Below are 21,427 nucleotides of genomic sequence, written 5' to 3'. Positions count from 1 at the left end.
TAGTCTCAAACATGATCTTTTTATTGGAAAGTTGACCATAAGGCTGTTAAAACAAATGGGAGGCGTCTGGAATCCTGGTACTTCTCTAACCCTTATAGTTTATATTTAAAATGGCCTTACTGGCTCCTATTAAGGATGTCTTTAGTCAATATTAGATTTTTATTTTTCTTGCAACTCTTAGCAATTTTTGATTCTGCTGAATTTAGAAACTGGTTTATTTATTTAGAAATTTTAACAGTAAACAAATATACTGACCTTTATATAAGTAAATAAAGATACTATTCTATTCAGTTGAGCTTGTATTTTAAAATACTTTCACCAAAAGTGTATAATTTTGTGCACAGCTTATCACACTTTTTGGCCTGATTCTGAAGAAATTTGTGAGTTGTGGATTGTGTGGGAGTTAAATTTCCATTCTGTGCCTGGGGAGGGAAGCCTTTCTCTGTATAAAGCTCATTCTAAAAAGTAAGACCCGAAAACAATGATTTTAGCAGTTTTAAAATCAGCCCCAAAGGCACATTCCCTCTCTCTTTCACTGAGAAATAACAATGGGTGATTTTGAATTAACTCTCTGGAGGACTCAACTAAATTCCTTCACTTCCTTCCTTTTTTTTTTTTTTTTTTTTTGCTTTCTACATAAATATTGTTTTTATTACAAGAAGCAACCACCTCTGTAGTAAGGCACACACTGTTTCGCCATCACTGTGGCAGAAATCCCTGCTGCTGTCCCTTGGATCTCAGCCAAGACTCTGTGCCCACAGGCCTAAGGCACTTGAGATTGCCCCTCAACTGGAAGCACAGTGGAGGGCCCAAGAGCCAAACCTCTAGGGATCGTCGTTCATGACCTCTGGACCCGTGTCCAAGTTCCTTTCTTCCTTCCTTCCTTCCTTCCTTCCTTCCTTCCTTCCTTCCTTCCTCCCTTCCTTCTTTCCTTCCTTCCTTCCTTCCTTCCTTCCTTCCTTCCTTCCTTCCTTCCTTCCTTCCTTCCTTCCAAAGTAAAAGAAGACAAAAGATGTTCTGGGTTTTCATGTAGTGAATATGCTAATTATAGCCAGTGCTGTCTTATTCCTTTACACTTGGGCATTGTCACCTAACGACTTTACAATAAACAGTTTTAGGATTTGGTCTGTCTTCTGAGATATATTTGAGATGAAATGAGATGAATTATAGGATGGTTCAAGCTTAATCCAGAAACAAAAATGCTGTAAGTCAAAAAGGAAGCTATACAATAGTGATGACATCAATGACCCTTCCAGTGGCTTTTAAAGGTCAAACTCTGCAAAACAGTTTTGTTAAGACTTGATTCTGAACTCAACAATTGTGCTTTGGTTTGTAAGAAACTGTTATAATAGCTGGGATTTGAGTGGAATGAGTTAAGAATAGAGAATATTTTATTATATTCAAAGCAAATTACTCAGGTTCCATAATAACAATTTGATTTTACATAATCCTTTTACTTTTTATATAGGAGATTATTATTAAAAGAGAAAAGATTAAGCATTTTTTCTTTAATTACTGCACAAGGCTTGAAAGCATCCAAGATCATTACTTTTAGCTCAAATTGCATACCAAACGAAAGTTTGAATCAACGCTAATGAACAACTCAGATCCTATCTGTACCCTTAATACAAAAAGAGCATTAATGTCAAGATGAAATGTTCTACACAGGTAATCCTAAAATTATCAAAGTGATTATTAGGTTGATACTAAAAATGATTTTTTTCAGTAGAAGAACAGTGCTAATAAGTACAGTCCCTCTACAAAACACCTCTGTAATTCACATCCAAAAATAAATGAAAATATGTGAAATCTTTGCCATTGAGATAGAATTATTCTAGAATTACAAAGCATGGAAAAGCACACAGTCACTTATATCCTCCTTAATATATCAATTAAAGTTATTTTTACATAATAGAATGGATTTTCTCATTCATAGTAAGATTTTTTGACCTACATAACTAAGGAAGTACATGCATCTGTGTTAAGTAATTCTTCTGATATCAAAATAATACATACCCATGAATTTAAAAGCCTAGATAAATAAAACCCAGTAAAATATTTTTAGAAAGAAAATGATTACAAATAATACCATCATTTAGAGATTATCACAATTAAATTAAGTTTTAAGGTGATACAACGTGGATGATCTATTTTGTTATTCTTTTTTATTTTATTTTAAGTTTTTATTTACTTTGAGAGAGAGAGAGCACAAATGGAGGAGGGTCAGAAAGAGAGGGAGAGGGAGAGAATCTCAAGCAGGCTCCACGTTGCTGGCACAGAGCCTGAAAGGAGCTCAAACCCATTACCTGAGCTGAAACCAAGAGTCAGTTGCTTAATCGACTGAGCCACCCAGGTGCCCCTATTTTGTGATTTTTAAAGGAATGAGGTTTAACCCTACCTTCTTGTTGGCAAATTGACAAATTTCCTATTGAAGCTATTCATTGATATTAAGAGTGAATCTTTCTAATTCTGAATTTTTGCTTCCTGAATGAGAATCAGAAATAAAAGTGATACAATTTACCTACTCTCAGCTGGTATAGTACAGTATCTTAAAGGACATCCTCTAGTGTGTGACTTAGTTTTGTTTGCTATTTCCTCAATTTCCACCATTTTCATGAAGACTACTCTGTTAATTAACAGTTCTTATTATTTGGAAGGTACAGTTTCTTTGATTAATATAAAAATTAATATAAAATTATATATATATATAAAAATATATAATAAAAATTAATATAAAAAACTCTGTTCATACTGATAAATGCTTTTGTTGCTCTTACCAGAATTTCCTTCAATTTGGAATTTTGTGGGATAAGCCATTCAGAGTACATGAAAGAAATCATTATGCCTTTTTTCCTTTATCCAGCTTCCCTTTATACATAGCCTGAAATTATATTTTCCCCTGACCCCTTACTACCACTTTATAATATGGATTCATCTCTTTTTCATTTTTTCTTTGTTAATTCAGGTCTTTGCTAGATTTCTGGCACCCTAGGCTCTCCATTTATTACACTTCATTATTTCTGTTTGTTCTTCGTTTGTTCCCCAGAGATTGGTGTCTTCATACTCTTCATTATCTATCTCTATCCCTCTCATTCTCTTTCATTGCCATTCTTAGTATATGTTTTCAGCTTCTTTAGCCACATTGCTGTTGCTAAATTGTCCTCACAGTTTCCAGAAATATTTGCTAAGAGTGCAAGCAGGATTCCTGTACCTGGGTGGCACAAACAGCCTGAGAAGAAAGGTGGACACCCAGCCTGTTAGCCTGTTAACTCTCTATTAGAAAGCTGTAGTCAATGTGGCCTGTGGCCATCCTAGTTGCAGTCATTGAACTAGTTGTAGCACAGAATCTCTTTAGTTGTTCTTTGTACAAGGACATAAATCGACTTTAAGCAGACTTGCTACTGGAAACAGGTTTTCTTATAGCGATGACAGGGATGACAACAAAATTACAGAATAGAATCCAGCAATCCAGCTGTAGTACTAGACCAGGGTCTTGTAAGCTCCCTGTTCATCCAGTTGTTAACAATTTGGCCACTAGATCATGGGGAGGTCAGGAGGGGAGGGGGAGTCTGAGTAAGGAATAAGAGTGTCCAGGATGTCAGGGAGAGCATGGGAAGTGCTTGGGACAGAGACTTTTTGCCATCTAGTATTGTAGCATTTCAATAAAACAGTTTGGTTGAAATTTGCATATCAGGTCAATCTCAGCCTTTCAGGTGATGTTTGTCTGCACTCATATTCTATCTTCTTATCCTCCTGAGACCAAACACACACATATATCAGACAGATATTATCCCCATTTTACAGAGGAGGAAATTGAGACTCAGAGAGTGCTGGTCACAAGAGCCAGTATTGGAGCTGAGATGTAAAGCCAGGACTGACTGACTCCAAAGACAAAGCTGTTAGGACTAAAAGTGTTACACGACATTATTCTTTAGTGTTCTTTAACATCTGCTAAGGGATCGTGTACACATTGTTTGGTTCTTGCAGCAACCTTATAAAGTACTGTGGCCTTCTTATCAGTTCCCTTTTCAGGTTTGGGACATCTAAGGTTTAGAGAAGTGACACTGAAAGAATGAACAGGATGGAAGCTCATTAGGTTGTAGAATCTGCATTCACATATTGTCAAACTTTCTGACTCCAGAACCCCTGTTACCATACCATACCACGCTGAAGTCTGCAACTGCACTTTTTTGAGAACACTGTCCCAACAATGCTTGCTTTTCTCTACAAAGATGGCATGGCCAACAGACATGCATTTAGATCTGTTCTTCCTGGCATCAGATTAGCACTCAGCCAATGACATTCTCCTACCTGATTCTCCTTCAAACCCATGGCAAGAATTTCAGGGTCAATTAACAGGGATTAGAGGGTGATCTGTGGCTGGAACCACATTACTTAGAGTATGGGGAGTGATATACTGAATTCAGCTCTGATATCCATCTGTTTTATGTATGATTTATGTTAATTTGGAATTTATTTTCTGGGAGTCAAACAGTAGTTTGACTCTGTATCAAAAGCTTTATTTAAATAGAGACAAATAGGGGCGCCTGGGTGGCTCAGTCGGTTGAGTGTCCGACTTCGGCTCAGGTCATGATCTCATGGTCTGTGGGTTCGAGCCCCGCTTCAGGCTCTGTGCTGACAGCTCAGAGCCTGGAGCCCATTTCAGATTCTGTGTCTCCCTCTCTCTCTGCCCCTCCCCTGTTCATTCTCTGTCTCTCTCTGTCTCAAAAATAAATAAACGTTAAAAAAATAAATAAATAGAGACAAATAAGTCTTTTATGTTGCCTATATCCAATATTCTAGACTGGGTAGAAATGTCACTTCTTCCTACAAGCCTTCCTTACCTGTTCTGGCAGAACCAGTTAGACTCTTTTCTGTGCCTGAAGCATTTTATACTGTAGTCTATCTAAATTGTGCTGCAAGTAACCTCTTTGACCTCGGCTACAGCAACTTCTTACTAGACATGTCTCCGGAGGCAAGGGAAATAAAAGCAAAAATGAACTATTAGGACCTCATCAAGATAAAAACCTTCTGCACTGCAAAGGAAACAATCGACAAAACTAAAAGGCAACCAACATAATGGGAGAAGATATTTGCATATCACATAAAGGCTTAGCATCCAAAATCTATAAAGAACTTACCAAACTCAACACCCAAAAAACAAATAATCCAGTGAAGAAATGGGCAGAAGACATGAACAGACACCTTTCCAAAGAAGACATCCAGATGGCTGACACATGAAAAGATGCTCAACATCACTCATCATCAGGGAAATACAAATCAAAACCATAATGAGATACCTCACACCTGTCAGAATGGCTAAAATTAACAACTCGGGAAATAAGCAATGTTGGCAAGGATGTGGAGAAAGGGGAACACTTTTGCACTGCTGGTGGGAATGCAAACTGCTGCAGCTACTCTGGAAAACATTATGGAGGTTCCTCAAAAAAATTAAAAACAGAACTACTCTATAACCCAGCAATTGCACTACTAGGTATTTGTCCAAAGGATACAAAAATGCTGATTCAAAGGGGCACATGCACCCCAATGTTTATAGAAGTGCTATTGACAATAGCCCAAATATGGAAAGAGCCCAAATATCCATAGATTGATGAATGGATTAAAGAACATGTGGTATATATACACAATGGAATACTACTCGGTGATGAAAAAGAATGAAATCTTGCCATTCGCAACAACGTGGATGGAACTAGAGTGAATTATGCTAAGAGAAATAATCAGAGAAGTCAGAGAAAGTCAGGTATCATATAATTTCACTCATATGTGCAATTTAAGAAACAAAACAGATGAACATGGGGGGAAAGAAGGAAAAATAACATAAAACACAAAGGGAGGTAAACCATAAAAGACTCTTAAATACAGAGAACAAACTGAAGGTTGCTGGAGGGGTGGTGGGTGGGGGGATGAGTTAAATTGGTGATGGGTATTATGGAGGGCACTTTAAAAAATAATTAGTTAATTAATTTTTCAACTTTGTTAACATACAGTGTAGTCTACTTAACGAGTAGATTCCCATGATTCATCACATACGACACCCAGTGCTCATCCCAGCAAGTGCCCCCCTCAATGCCCATCACCCATTTTCTCTACCCTACAAACTCCCCACCCCTATCAACCTTCAGTTTGTTCTCTGTATTTGAGTCTCTTACGGTATTCCTCACTCTCTGTTTGTATCTTATTTTTCCTTCCCTTCCCCTATGGTCATCTGTTAAGTTTCTCAAATTCCACAGATGAGTAAAATCATATGATATATGTCTTTCTCTGACTGACTTATTCTGCTTAGCATAATACATGGAGGGCACTTTCAAGGATGAGCACTGGGTGTCATATGTAAGAGATGAATCACTGAGTTCTACTTGTGAAACCAAGACTATACTATATGTTAACTAACTTGAATTTAAATAAAAAAATTAAAAAATAAATTGTGCTTCAATTATATGTTTACATTTCAAATTGACCCATAAGGACTGTGAACTATTAGTCTTTTTCTACCCATCAACTAGGATTATGTTTGCTACAGAGTAGGTGTCCACAAAACAACTAGTGGCTTAATTAACTAATTAATACTCCCACTGAAAAATAAAGTACCTGTTCACTAGTTTGAAAAGGAATTTGGAAATATCAGTTTTAAATATTTATTTATTTTGAGAGAGAGAGGGAGAGCATGTATGTATGTGTGTATGGGGGAGGGTGAGAGAGAACCCCAAGCAGGCTTCACCCTATCAGTGCAAAGCCCGTTGTGGGGCTCTATCTCACAATCCTGAGATCATGACCTGAGCTGAAATCAAGAGTTGGACACTTAACCTACAGAGCCAACCAGGTGCCCCTAGGAGATATCATTTTTAGTGTGGACATGATGGTAACATTTAGTCTGTCTTGGAACTTTGTATTTTTGATTAACCAAATATGGGTAATTAAAATTTAAAACTCTCATATTTTATTATAACATTTATAAATCTGTTTAATATTTTATAAATATAATATTTTATATTTAATTGGGGTAAAGATAGTATTCAACAACTTAAATTAATTAAAATTATACAGATATTTAAAATGGTGATGTTGATATATATATTTATATGGCAAGATGTTTATGGCATATTATTTAGTGAGTAAAGAGGAGATTAAGAAATAGCAATTAAAGTATCTCATTTTTGTAAGAAAATTCTACATCGTTATGGGAAAATTCTAGAATAATAATAATAGTAGGAGTAATGATAATATTTATATCCTTTCTTTATTATGAATGATTACAAAGTTCCAGGTATGGAATTAAGCGCCTTCATACATTACTTTAATCCTCAATTAATTAATTAATCCTCAGTTAATAATTCCATTAACTCATTCATCATTAATTGGTTCAACATTGAACATATATTTCTTGTCCCAGGCACTGTGCAGACTTATTAGAGATAGAGCTGTGAACCAGATGGACATAGTATCTAGCATTTTATCATATCCTAACTCCAGAGATGAAAATTAGGGATGTTGTCCCACCCATCAGGGGTCTTCTGGCCCAGGTTCTGGTTCGACAAAACAAACACAGAGACTCATAGGCTACATTTGCCATCAGTCTATTCAGGTGGATACAGCAAAGGAATGATGGTCGCCCAGCAGGGCACCATCAGGCCTTCCCTTCTATGGGAGTTCTTGCTGCAGTTCACAGAGTCTTCCAGCAGCCATTGTCTTTGGTCCTTCAGATGATGACTCAGACTCCAGGAGGTGAGATCCATACTGAGTGGGTTCAGGATCTTCATTCCTCAACTAATGATATCATAGGTACAGTGTCCAGGGTTCTCATGAGAATCACTACCACCATCAGGTATTTACAGTTAATTTAGTTTGTTTGCCCCAGTACAAAGGGAGTTTGCCAATCAGAAGTCATTGCAATCATAAGCAATGCTACTTAAAAACAACTTAACATTTTACTCCTATTAGATTACCAGGGAAACGCAACTAGAGAGTGTAGAAGGGGAAAGGATTTTGTTAAGGAGGGATCTAATAAGCAAGTGGCAGAGTGAATTAAAATTTACGTCTTTTTGACTCCAAAGTCTAGCTTCTGTAATTTACTGGATGATACCAAAAATGATCTCTGGGAGGAAAGCTTTTTAGACAGCTTTTGCTTTCTTCTTTATACTGTCTGAATTCTCAGACTTTTTTTTTTTTTTTGTAATGAGAATGAATTTCTTTTGTAATCAGAAATAAATGTTTTTATTAAAAAGACTAACAAGATGAAAACAAGCTTTTGGTGTAGCATTAAGTGAAAGTAGCCAGAAACAAAATTATATATGCATTTGTGTTGTGATTAAGATGATGTAAAAAGAGAGGTGCATGAGGAAGAAGCCAAGCAAAAATATAAAGCAGTCCTATCAGTAGTTGAGTCAGAATGGTTGGCTTGCGAAGGGCTTGCTTTATCTATCTGTTTGTCTGTCTATCTATCTATCTATCTATCTATCTATCTATCTATCTATCTATTTTCCAGATACTTTATGAAATTCTTATGTTATTCTTTGAATAAAATGAAATGCATTAGTAAAATAGAAAAGGAAATTTAAATGTAACTATATTAGGGGTTCAGAGTTCTCAAATTATTTCAAAACACACCCATGGACCTAAGATGGGAGGCTGAATTAGAGAGCAGTTCTGTTCCATTCCTGACATTTACCTATGTAACTGGAAGAATTTGCCCAGGGCTCTTGCTATGTCCCTACGCCGATACTACTATTTCAGTGCATTATGGTAACTTCCCTAGGTCTGTGTTCATGTGGTAGAGAGGGAATACTATTGCCCAACTCCTTTCACATGTCATTTATCTACTATGTAAGGTTTACTTTTTGTTCAAAACTCACGTTTTGGGCTTTATATGATCCTTCTTTAGCCAAGGACTCATATAATTGGATAGCTGCTGTTATGTTTTGCATACCAAAATTTCCAAATAGCAAAGCATCGGCCATTTTCTCCATAGCTTTCAAGTTTCCCATGTTAGCTGCTTTGGCAAAGAATACATAGGCTCTGTTTAAAAAATATGAAGGTAGAGGTTTGATTATCAAAAATGAAATTTTCTGCTCCCTCCTTCAGACTACTTCTAACAAGTAGGACCAAGTTGTCATTGCTGCTAACAATAAAATTTAGCTGAAGTCCATCACATCTATAGACCAGTAGGTTTTTTTCCAGCCCTACATTATCTAAGATGACAATTTCAAATATATCTGACAAACAGTGAAGCTGCTAAAAAGGAGAAATATGTTTCAAGCTTATTCACCAAGTGAAGTGAAATATTGAGGCCCTTGTCCTAAAAGTGAACTTTCCCATGGCCACCCACATTATAGGAGTATTTATTTTACAAAATGAACTCTGAAATATGTAAGAATATAATCAAAACCAATAAAAAATAATCAAAACTGGAATGTCACATGTAGAGAGCTACTATCATGAAAACAAAAGTCCCTTTATATTCTGAAATAATTTTTCTAAAACAGAACATGTTCTTCAGCACCATGTGGAAAAACAATAACCAAATAAAACCCAATGGTTAGTAGGACTCTAAAGTCTGACTGCCTGGTTCAAAATCTGTGTCTACCACTTGTTAGTGTGGGAGCTTCAGGCAAGTTATTTAATTTCTCTGTGCTTCTCTCATCTATGGAGTAGGGATAATAATAGCACTAACTTCATAGGGTTGCTGAGAAGATTCAGTGAGATACTCCAAATGAAGTGCTTGGCATTAGTGCCTGGTACATAGTAAGCACCAAAAAAATTTTAACTATGATGATGATGATGACAACGGTGACAATGACAATTGCATAAATTCTAAAGTTTCATAGCATGGCAATTGTTCTCCTGTAATTTGTGGGTAAATGGTGTGAAAGCTTAGTGATAGATGCCATAGGATTGCCTTATACTGTATTTTCTGAATCCCAGTCAGAAATCACCTGGACCTGATGTGTATAACAAGTAGTGATGGAGAGCCTTTCAAGGTCAAAACTTGTGTCAGAGACAGAGAGTACTTTTGGGGTTTATTTTTACTTTTATAATTTCCTTTTTGGTACCGGTAAGACAAGAAAGCAACTTCTACTGGTGACCTTGATTCCAATATAGGAACAAATACACGAATCTACCATTACTACAAACTCAGAAGGATCAGGAGACTCAGCTTTATGTACCGCCTGTCCATGCCGATGCTAAACGAATCTGTTCTTGGTGGCTGGAGCAGGGTATAATGGGCTTGGACTGAATGATAGCTACATAGGCATTAGGGTTCCAGATGCCAACACAGTGAATAGACTCCAGTGAAACAAAAGAAGCCAGAGATTAACCATGGTCAGAGCAAGCTGAGATTCTGGGGACCAGAAGGCAAATAAGACAGAAGGTCTCAAAGGCCAGTGAGTACAGATGTCTGGCATCCCGGGGCAGGCATGACATCAGGACACAGATTCCCTGAAGCCCTTCTGTCACATGGTTTGCTGCTGCAACCACATAGCCTGCTGGGATTAGAAGGGCACCAACATGGAACAGGGCAGAGAAACTTGAGATGGGCTGCAGGAGCCTTTGCTGATCCCAGGGGCCAGTAAAATGTTGCAAAATCAATTCCTCTAGGTGTCTCTGGTCCCCTGTCAGGAAAGTCCAAGGTGACATAAGGAATACTAGAAGTAGGACCCAGGGCTGAGGAAAGTTGTTGGTACATTAGGTAGGATTAAGATCTGGGCTGTAATCCCCAAGATGGAAAATGTAGGAGAAACTGGGCAGCATTAGCAGATCCCCAAAAGGAAGTTTAGTTAGGTATCTGGAAAATTTCTAAAGAATCTGGTATTGGATGCTAAGGTAGGTGCTGGGGAAGAAGGAGACTAAATGCATCTCTAGGATACATTAGAAACCTGGCGTAGGGCAGCAGCTTACTTCCAAATCTTCTTTGTTAATGGAGAGTAATTCTTAATGACAGCTAACTCCAGCTGTCTCCAAGGCTTCTTGACTCCTGCAGACAGGTTTGTGTCTCCCTGACATATGCTCGCTTAACATCTTTACTTCTAGCACTACTGACCATTTGTAGCTGAATGAATTAGTGAATGAATGGGGTCAAGATGTGGGTGTCGATGAGCCAAAAGGACTGGTAGCACCTTTATCTTATACAAGAAGTGGTGGACAAGGAGGGCATAGGATAGAGGAATGAATGGGAGAGAAATGATTCCTCTGTGGTCAGTAGGGTGTTTTTTCTGTCCTCTGACCAGAATCTTAGAGATGGCTATATTAGATGTAATTGGCTTGACCGTCCTGATAACTGAAGGAATTTCACTCAGTTTGCCCACAAATTCCTGAAGTCTCTTGCTGTGAACAGATTTGGTTTCAGTTCTCTATCTACCAACTGGGAAGGGTCAGGGGACTCAGCTTTATGCACCTTCTCATGTATCTATGCGACTGCAAAGATAAGCTGCTCTTGGGGTGCTTGACTGGCTCAGTTGGTGAAGCATGTGACTCTTGATCTTGGGGTTGTGAGTTCGAACCCCATGCTGGGTGTAGAGATTACTTAAAAAGAAAATCTTAAAAAGAAAGAAAGAAAGGAAGGAAGGAAGGAAGGAAGGAAGGAAGGAAGAAAGAAAGAAAGAAAGAAAGAAAGAAAGAAAGAAAGAAAAAGAAAGAGAGAAAGAAAGAAAAAAGCTGCTCTTCCGGAACTCTTTAGCAAGGATAGGCTAGGCAAAAATAGCCTGAGATTGAATGACACCTAGGTAGGCATGTAAGTTCCTGCACTGCTGGATGGTCTGCTTTCAGAGCTGGGGTTTCCTCCCATTCTTTAAGCCAAAGAGGAAGGCACCCATCAAGGTTAAGTGGATAGTTACTTGGGAGCTTCTAAGAGTGATTTTGTCCCTTTAGACTGAATCTAGGGTTTCCTTGAACTTAACAGGGTATATCCAGTGGGCCTTCATCTTGGGCTCATCTGCTATTAACCTGAAATCTGAGGGACCAGCCCCTTTACAGAATTCCATTGTTCTCTCATCTAGGTGGGCTGGGTTGAGAATTCTTTATTCTTACTCCTTCATTCAGTGAGCACATGAATGAGCAGACTTCCATAGCAGGCCAGATTGTATTTTGGGGGGTCTGATTTAACCCCATACTCATCATGATAGCCCCCAGACATGCTCAGCATGACACCCAGGTTTTGTAGGGGATGGTTTCCTTTGCTCTTATAAGGAGCTTCTAACTTTCCCTAGAGAGAGGTCCAACTCCTTTACCTCCTTTCTTGCTGCTTTGGAAGAATTACAGAATATTTTTGACCTTCCATTTACTCCTGTATAATTTGGGGATAATAATTTATGACTCATTGTGAGCAATGAATGATATTCTATACATAAATACCCAGAACAATAACTAGCACAAAGAAGGAGTTTAATAAATGGAGGTTGTTTACAGTCGAGTGCCCCTTTACCCTCTATACTCTTATGCTCTTTTGGGAAGCTTTGAATTTTAAGAAAGAACTCAGGAGCTCTGTTGCTGCCCTGTCTAGGGTCGGCTACCACAGCACTGGGCTGCTTTCCCCGGAGCTGGTATGCCCAATTTGTGTGAAAACAGAAGATGTCTCCTAGTTGGAGGTACAGAGCCCATTCTTTTTATTATTATTGCTTCGGGACACACTTGTTTTCTTCTCTCCCACACCTTCTTCCTCTTACCATTTAGAGGACTAGAGATAAAAATAACAAATCTTTATCTTCTGCTTACTATGTGTTGGGCATCCTCCTAAGAGCCTGACTGCACTGTCCAGAGCACAGTTAAGTAACTTGTCCAGGATAACACAGCCAGTAAATGCCACAGCTAGGATTCGATCCCAAGGTTTTAATTAGAGACTTAAGGGGTGACCTCATGTTGCGTCTCTCTACTCTGGGGACAAGATATTTCTTCCTCCCCGTCAGACAAAGTAGACAAGGAAAAAGAGAAATGATGGAGTGAGACCATGTGGCCACAGCTTGGTTACATCCCAGCTGTGTACTTGTGATCATCTCACTCACATCTTTGAATCTCTATTCTCAGCTGTTTACAGTAGGGGGAACATGAAGCTCTTCTTAACTCATAAGGCTGTTCTGGGATATAATGGAATCACATACATGAAAGTGCCTTGAAAACCACAAAGTGCTCTATAAATGCTGAGTTAGGCAGAATAAAGCATTCTAAAACAACCACTCTAATTCAAATAACAGATTTTATTTTATTTGAAATACCTAATAAATAAAAGTCAAAACAGAATATTCTTGCCTGAATACTCAGATCAGTGCCTTAACTCTGCATTTCACTTAAAGTGTAGGGACCACAATTTCATATACAATTCTGTTTGTTTAGGCTGGTAATTTGTAGGATTCTTTAAACATCAATTGATCCTTTTCAAAACAAAAGCTTATGGGCAAATAAACTTATTTGTTATCCCAATAAGCTTTTAACAACAAACGAGATTTTGAATTGTTCTTTTTTCTCAGCCAGGAATTTAAGTTGGCTTAAATAACTGGATAAAGACTTACTCTGCTTTTTGTTTTTGGCTTTTAGACTGCTGGAGAATCTTGATGCCCATCTTAAACAGCTGGTCTCCTTCATCTGTGAAATTTTTCTTTGCTTGCTTTCTTACTATATATGGGCAAACAAGGAAAAATAACATCATTTTTATGTTTTATATTTTATTTTTTTAAATTTATTTTCAGAGAGAGGGAGGGAGAGAGAGAGAGAGAGAGAGAGAGAGAGAGAGAGAATCTCAAGCAGGCTACATGCTGTCAGCACAGAGCCTGACATGGGGCTCAGTCTCACAAACCATGAGAACATGACCTGAGCTGAAATAAAGAGTTAGACACTTAACCAGCTGAGCCACCCAGGTGCCCCATGTTTTATATGTTTAAAATAATGTGCTGCCATATTAGTTTGGGTTTTTCTTATGAGGGGGTTCAGATGAACCTCCCTAATATGTGTCATTTCGGCATGTGGATTATTTTGAGCTGAAGACATTCAAGGCTGGAAAGACTCAAGAAGAGCTTTTTACCTCCCCCTTAACTGCCCATAAGAATTTAGATAGAGGGCCTGGTCCAGGAAGATAGCTATCACCAGAGATAACCATGCAGAGTATGGGCTAGGTGTGGTAAGATAGGGGAAGTTGGTAGGTCATGTTTGTTCCAATTCCTCCCTGTCCTATTGTCTCTACATGGCATGAAAATCATTTGTTTATCAAACATTTGCTCTTCCCATCTTCCTGTGAATTGTCTTCCTTTCCTTTGAAGCCCTAGTCCCTTACTTCCTCAGGATGGTTTATAAGCCTTACTCACCCACATAAAATTAGATTTGTTTTTCTATTAATTTGACTTATGTCAATTTAATTAAAAAACCAACCGAAAAAACCTCCTTTCCTCCTTTACACTCTCCTTATTTTTTAACCTCTGCATTTCAAGATCACCTTGGTTTTGTTCAGAAGATCAAAGCTGTCTACAAAAGTATCCTCTTCCTGTCTTTTGTTAAAGCGTCTGGAGGGTGGAGGAGATAGAAAGATGCTTCTGATGGTAGGAAGGAGAAGGACGCTCCCCAGTCTGGGAAAGCGATGCAAGGTTCCACAAGTACAAAGCAGGACAGAAGGTCTTCAGGGAAGGGGCTGCTTGGTGTACTCTAAAGAAATGATCTGAGCACCAAGGTCTCATCTTGCAGACTCCCTTGTCTGAACATGGCCCATAAACCTTAGAGCTATAAGATTCCAAGAGAATATGAGGACCGAGAAATGGACATCGCCTAGATATCCAATGTGCATCTAGGATTGGAGGAGAAAATCTCCCTGAAAATTTTGCTCTGCCCAAGGCTCCCTCCTCCTCCCCAACAACCTTTCTGAGACCCTGGGGAAAACACAGAGAGAGAGTACCAATAACAACTTGCCGTGTTGGGAAGAGGGCTCAGAATTAATTTTATAGGATTTAAATAAAGAAATGGAATTTTACCTGCTACAATAATATTTCTCAAACACTTATATAACACTTCACAATTTTCAAACCATTGTCATCAGTTTACAGATGCAGAAAGCTATTTGGAGGGAGAGTCAGCTTTACAGCTCCTACTACACCCACACAGTGCATGTGCACATGTGCAACACACACACACTCACACTCCCTTCCACATCACAGTGCCTCTTGAAGTCCATTATGACACTCAGTGAAACCTCTGATTAGGTGAAACATGCCTGAAACCATTTAAAAAGAGAGGCATTTTGAGGTTTGATGCCTCATTAAGAAGACTACAAAAATCTTTAAGTGGTTCCTGTTTTTCTTCTCCCTGACAAACCATCAGAGTTGTTCAATTTCTTTTTTAAATTAAAAAAATTGTTTTAACTTAAAAGTTAATTTGCAATTATTTCGAATGCTTCAAGTATCCAATCAATTCAGTAACACCAGACACTTTTAGTATCTAATTTTTGCTTTGAGTTATATGTTATCTATAGTCATGACTAAAGAGGAAAAATAATGGGAAAAAAACCTACCAATCTTTGATTTGAATAGCAATTTCTCCTATTATCATGCTTTCAAAGAGCAAAAATCCATTTTGAAAGGTTGACTCTGCATGCACATACATATGAGAAATGATACACCACTACAGATTTCCACCCATGGTTTTTACTTCTATTTGTAATTCTATTTTTGACTTCCCAAATGTACTGAATAACAGTTTTCTTTACAATAAGAGGGCTCAATTATCAAATAAAATTCTCTTGACAACACTTTAATTTCCTTTTTATGGTTTAACAATTTCCAAATTTGGGGAAAGCATAGTCAGGAAATGACTCGAGGATATTATTCTGAACTTGACGTAAAGAACCTTCCTGAATCCAGAATCTTCTTCTTCTTCTTCTTTTTTTTAAGATGATTTTTGAAGTTTATTTATTTATTTTGAGACAGAAAGAGGGGAGGAGAGGTGGTGGGAGAGGGAGAGAGAATCCCAAGCAGGCTCCCCGCTGTCAGCACAGAGCCCACTGTGGGGCTTGAGCTCATGAACTGTGAGATCATGACTTGAGCCAAAATCAAGAGTCAAAAATCTGCCCAATCGACTGAACCACCCAGGTGCCCCAAATCTGGAGTCTTCTCAACAGCCAAATAGTGGATGCCTGTTGTTCTTTCCTGATAAGGGCTCAAAGCTAACCTGAGTGGTGGTAGGAATGAGCATCAGGAGTAAAAGAGGGCACAGTAGGTGTGCCAGAGAGCAGCAAGTATGGGAAGTACTTCAACTAGATGGATTTGTATTTCAGTGTTTGCCAGAGACATAATTTATAGAAAGTTCTTGACATGTTATTACATCCGCAGTCTTAATTATCATTTCATACCTAACTTGAATACTGTTATGGGCTGAATTGTGTCCCCCTAAATTCATATGTTGAGTGTATCTCAGAATGTAACTTTATTTGGAGATAAGGTGTTTAAAGAGGTGATTAAGTTAAAATGAGGCCATTAGGGTGGGATCTTAATCCAATATGACTGGTGTCGCTATAGGAAGAGAAAGAGACATCAGGGAGATGCAGGCACTAAGACCATGTAAGGATACACTGAGAAGCCAAGGAGAGATGCCTCAGAATGAAACCAACTCTGTTGGCACTTTGATCACAGACTTCCAGCCTCCAGAACTGTGAAAAATAAATTTTTGTTGTTTAAGCCACCTTGCCTGTCGTATTTTAACATGACCTCCCTAGCAAACTAATACAGATGCCAACTCTGGATTACATGGAAAACAAGCTGCTCTTTCTTCCTACTGGAAGGGATGCACCCAACTCAGCTTCCTATCAGATCAGTGGTTACCTTCTAAAAATAGGAGGGCATGTAATTTCCCATTGGCTCCCAAGGTCTCCAGGTGCTGGACATCTGACTTGCCCAGGCAGCTGGGTGCCCAAGTAGTCCACCTCTGACAAGGTCATTTTATCATGATTATACTCTAGGTAGGCAGTGTAGTAGGTAGACTTTCCATGTGTCCAGCAATCCCAGGACCCAGCTCACCTCTCTGTAAGATGATGGGAAAACTGGAATTCTATGTGTTCTCTTGCTGACCCTTCATCTATAAAATTCTCTAATCAAGTCTATTCTTTAATCCCTATAACCTGTTTTTGTGGCATTCAAGAAAAATCCTCTTGTTGATAATGAATTCCAAAGCAAAGCTTTGGAACAAAAAGAGCTCGCTTGCTGCAGATATTAATGGAAAAGGAAAGAGCTGGAAACAACTTAATCTCTGTCATTCATACATTTACTTGTCCATTTAATTGGTAGGAATTGAATATTTATCATGTGTTAGACACAATGCTAGATATTGTGTTTCCAAAGATGATGGAGACACTGTTTGAGCCTGGCAGTGGAGATAGACATGTTTGCCAAAAACTACAATGCCATGTGGTAGGCACTCTGTAATAAGGCACTATGAGAGCATAGGAGCCTTCTTTGTAAGCAACAGAAACCTAATATTATTGACTTAAGCAAAAACAACTTATTGGGAGGCCACTGAAACTCATAAACTCACTGGGGTAGGTCTCAGGAATCAGAGCTTTCTAGAAGCAGAGACAGATATTGCTATAGGACTGGATTGAAATCCAGTCCTTTTAGGATCTTCCCCTCTTTGCTCCAGACTCCATGGCAAGTATAATGGGTCTATTCAGGGAAGACAAAGGTTCTCATTACTTTCCTGTAAGAATATATCCACTGGGGAAGACTTAATTCCTCAAAAAGAAATTGAGAGGGTGAGAAAAGTAAAATGGATGATCAGAAGCGACCAAACAGCAAATGCCCGCTCGGGCACTGGACTCTTGCTAGGGGAAATAAAAAAAATCTTCACAGATGAAAAGACACTTCAGATAGTTCTTGAAAGGAGGTAGGAGTTTGTTGGGCCAAGAAGATGAAACTGGCATTCCATTTGGAGGAAACAGTCTATGCAAATGAACCAATGAAAAAATGATGGGGGGGCAGTGTATCTTAAATGAAGAATGATGGTTTGAGAGTCATGTTTGGTCATGTGGTCCAGACTGGTGATGGGAGTAAGTGATATTGAGGGGAGTGGACAGAGGGCTGAGAAGGGAGTGGGGAGAGGGAACAGAGGTCATTGTGAAGGTGAAGGCAGGCTTGATATGGGAAGAGAAAGAGCAGAAGTGGCAGGAAGTTGACTCTGATCAGACAGAATTATTTTGGAGTTTGAAATTATATTGATGAAACAGGTCTATATGTGGCTGGTAAATGACTGAGGAGAAACAAACAAAGATTACTGGAATTGTGGAAGTCTAGCAAAAAGGATAAGGTCTTCAACATGGATAGTTAGCCCCTGCAGAGTGCTGGTGGCCTGTAGCCATTGACTGACTGATGTAGGGGTAACAGCGTAACCCCTTGCCTACAGGGAGGGGGAAATCCTCTAGTGTTATTCACTTGTAAAGCCCTAAACTTCTCCTGAAACCCTATCTTTGCCCAACTCCTTCTCTTGCCCTATCCTGTATTCCTCACTCTCTTCTATGTTTCACCACGTCTAAAACTTTAACATTTAAGTTTAACATTTAAATTCAAATAAATAAACAAATACCATTTAAGTCATCTTAAAAAGCAAAGAGAAAAATATTTGTATGTCAAATTATAGTTATATTAAAAATGACATGAAGGATCATTGAGAGTTAAAGGAATTAACAATTAAGCTAGGAGATGGATATCTTTTAGTCTGACTAAAAACCAGGTGCTTTCAGCATTAAAATGATACAAGGAGATAAAAAAAAAGAAAAATTTTCTTTCCCTTGCAGAAAATCTTGCCTACACAGACACTGCATCCTTCTTATTTGATTTCAATTGTATTTAATATAAACCAACTTTAGTTTCTGATTTTCTGAATAATGCATCAGAAGAGCTCTTCACATTTGCCCTTAATGTCTGCCAGGAAGATACAATCCCAGATAAGGAGGGAGAATAATGATCCATTACTAAAAATAACATTCCATCTAAGAAACAATGACTCAGCAAAGAGTTTAGTCAGATAAAGATGTGATCAACTCAAATGCACTTGGATAAGAGCACAGATATTTATAATAATCAAGTTTATTCACACTGTCCCCAGATCATTGTTGCCAAACATAAATACCTTCAGTGGTATTGCTAGGAAATGGCATACAAATTGTGTTGTAAGTAGAAAAACATTTTCTCCTCAAATATCTACTAAGCAAAACTTGAAACAACAAGGATTCTGACTTTCAAAGATTAATTCACTACCCCAAACTTTTAATTTAGCAGAAAGAAATATGGTTTATAAAACAAGTGAAGAACCAAAAACAATAATTATTATATTATAATAAAAGCTAACATTTATAAAGCACTTAGTCCCCAAGCAGTTTTTTCACTGTGAGAGGAGGGAGCTATTATCATTCCTGTTTTACAAATGAGGTGATACAGGCCCAGAGAGGTTAAGTAACCTGTCCAAGGTCACACAGTTAGTCCCTGATAGGCAAGAATTCAAATGTAGGCAGAATGACTGCACAGTCTGCTCATACTGTTTGTCAGAGCTACACAATATGCAGAATTATGTGAGGAACACAAATTTACTATCAATTACTGAAAAATTTGAAAAATGAGTTCAAAATACACTTAAAAATAAATGTATTGTAATTGAAGTATTTTAAACGATGAATTTATTTATAGTAATACTTCTTTTACCTGAAATTATTATTTTTTTAATGTTTATTTATTTTTGAGAGAGAGAACATAAGCGAAGGAGGAGCACAGAGAGAGAAGGAGACACAGAATCTGAAGCAGGCTCCAGACTCCTAGCTGTCAGCCCAGGGCTGGACACAGGGCTCAAACTCATGAACTGTGAGATCATGACCTGTGCCAGAGTCGGACACTTAACCAACTGAGCCACCCCAGTGCCCCTTTCAGACATTATTAAGAAATGTGTCCATATAAATAATTTTTTCCCATTAGATGAGTCATATCCCTTTTTATTTTGACTGTTTTCTGATGGAAATGTGTCTAAAAAGTATACAATATATTCCTCCGCCTTCCCCAACAAAAGATAATGAGCATGATTTAACCTGGTGTTGATGATTTAGAGCATCATTATGCACACCTGACCATACCCAGACTAGTTGATTTAGACATCATTACTTAAGACTGTGCTTGTAGGAGACCTTGGATAATGGAAAGCCCTTCAGCAATGAGTGGGAGCAAAAGGGACAAGAGAAAGATGGTGATAGGCTGTATTCAAGGCCCTGTGAAGGGTTAAGAGTGCCTGCTGGCTGGCTTAATAGTTAGCTGCACTTGCTAATTTGCAACACCTTACATTACTGTTTCCCAAAGCATACATGAGAAAATTGTAAGTGGTACACACACAAACTTTAACATTTTGATAGTTAATATACTTGATATACATTCATCTATAGATTCTATTTGTGGCAAGTGGCACATCTATAGATTCTATTTGTGGCAACGAATTTTCATTTTTTTTCTCTGAAAAATTAACCATGAAATATTTAGGACATACAAAAAATCCAGAAAGGAAAACATACTTCAACATAACTTTCCCATTTCATATAATTTAACAGATGGTAACATTTTGCCCTGTTTGTTTTAGGTATCTAAGGAAACAGAATGGAACAAATACACTCAAAGCCTCCTCCCAACATAATCCCAGTGTTCTCTCTTCAGAGGTAGCTATTGTTCTGAAGTTACTTTTACTACATATATGTAGTATCTGAAGTCCTTTTACTACATATATGTACCCAATATTATTTCTATACTGTAAAACCATACATATGTATATGTATATATGTATATATAATATATATTATATATAATATATATACATACATATATATTATATATATATATATATATATATATATATATATATATATATACTTCTGCAATTTGCATTTTTACCTTTTGAGATTTATCTGTCTAGATACAAGTAGGCTTCATTAATTCATTTTAACCAGTGCCAATGGTCAAAATTCTTTGTATGACTAAACCAGTTTATCTATTTATTCCTCCATTATTTACCCTACCCATTCCACAGATACTAACTTTTTCCACTTGAATGCTACAAAAACCAGTTCTGCAATGAAAATCCTTGCACACATTTTCTCATACAGATATGTGAGAATTTCTGTAGGATACATTTCTAAAAGTACATATGCCAAGTATAGCATATAAGCATCTTAAACTTTACTAGATATCACCATTTTGCTCTTCAAAGAGGTTGCACCAAACATACATTCCCAACAGTGATGTATGAGTTCTCATTTCCTTAAATTCTGGGTTGCTTAGGGGTTATCTGATCTTTTAATCTTGCCTATCAATGTGAAATGATAAATCTTTATCAAATTTGAATTTCTGCTAGTTTTTACTAGTTAAGTATATTTATTGGTTTTTTTTCTAAGAATTGTATCCTTTGTTCAGTTTTTAAATCA

General features: G+C 37.7%; 1 protein-coding gene across 5 annotated transcripts in view; it reads right to left on the bottom strand.

Moving 5' to 3' along the window:
- The window catches only part of SEL1L2 (SEL1L2 adaptor subunit of SYVN1 ubiquitin ligase), a 123,356-nt gene that overhangs the window by 49,064 nt on the left and 52,865 nt on the right, over positions 1-21,427 (bottom strand). For all 5 annotated transcript variants that reach the window (XM_086701654.1, XM_086701649.1, XM_086701651.1 and 2 more), the window contains 2 exons: positions 13,518-13,620; positions 8,871-9,033 (listed from right to left, as the gene is read on the bottom strand). In XM_086701654.1, coding sequence (XP_086557780.1) covers positions 8,871-9,033; positions 13,518-13,567 — 213 coding nt within the window. In that variant the 5' untranslated portion in view covers positions 13,568-13,620. The remainder of the gene's footprint in view (positions 1-8,870; positions 9,034-13,517; positions 13,621-21,427) is intronic.

This window comes from Puma concolor, chromosome A3, assembly GCF_028749965.1.
Source record: "Puma concolor isolate L17-30 chromosome A3, mPumCon1.1.hap2, whole genome shotgun sequence".
NCBI lineage: Eukaryota > Metazoa > Chordata > Mammalia > Carnivora > Felidae > Puma > Puma concolor.
Note: the sequence above shows the minus strand (reverse complement) of the source record. Positions and strands in the feature narration are given on the sequence as shown.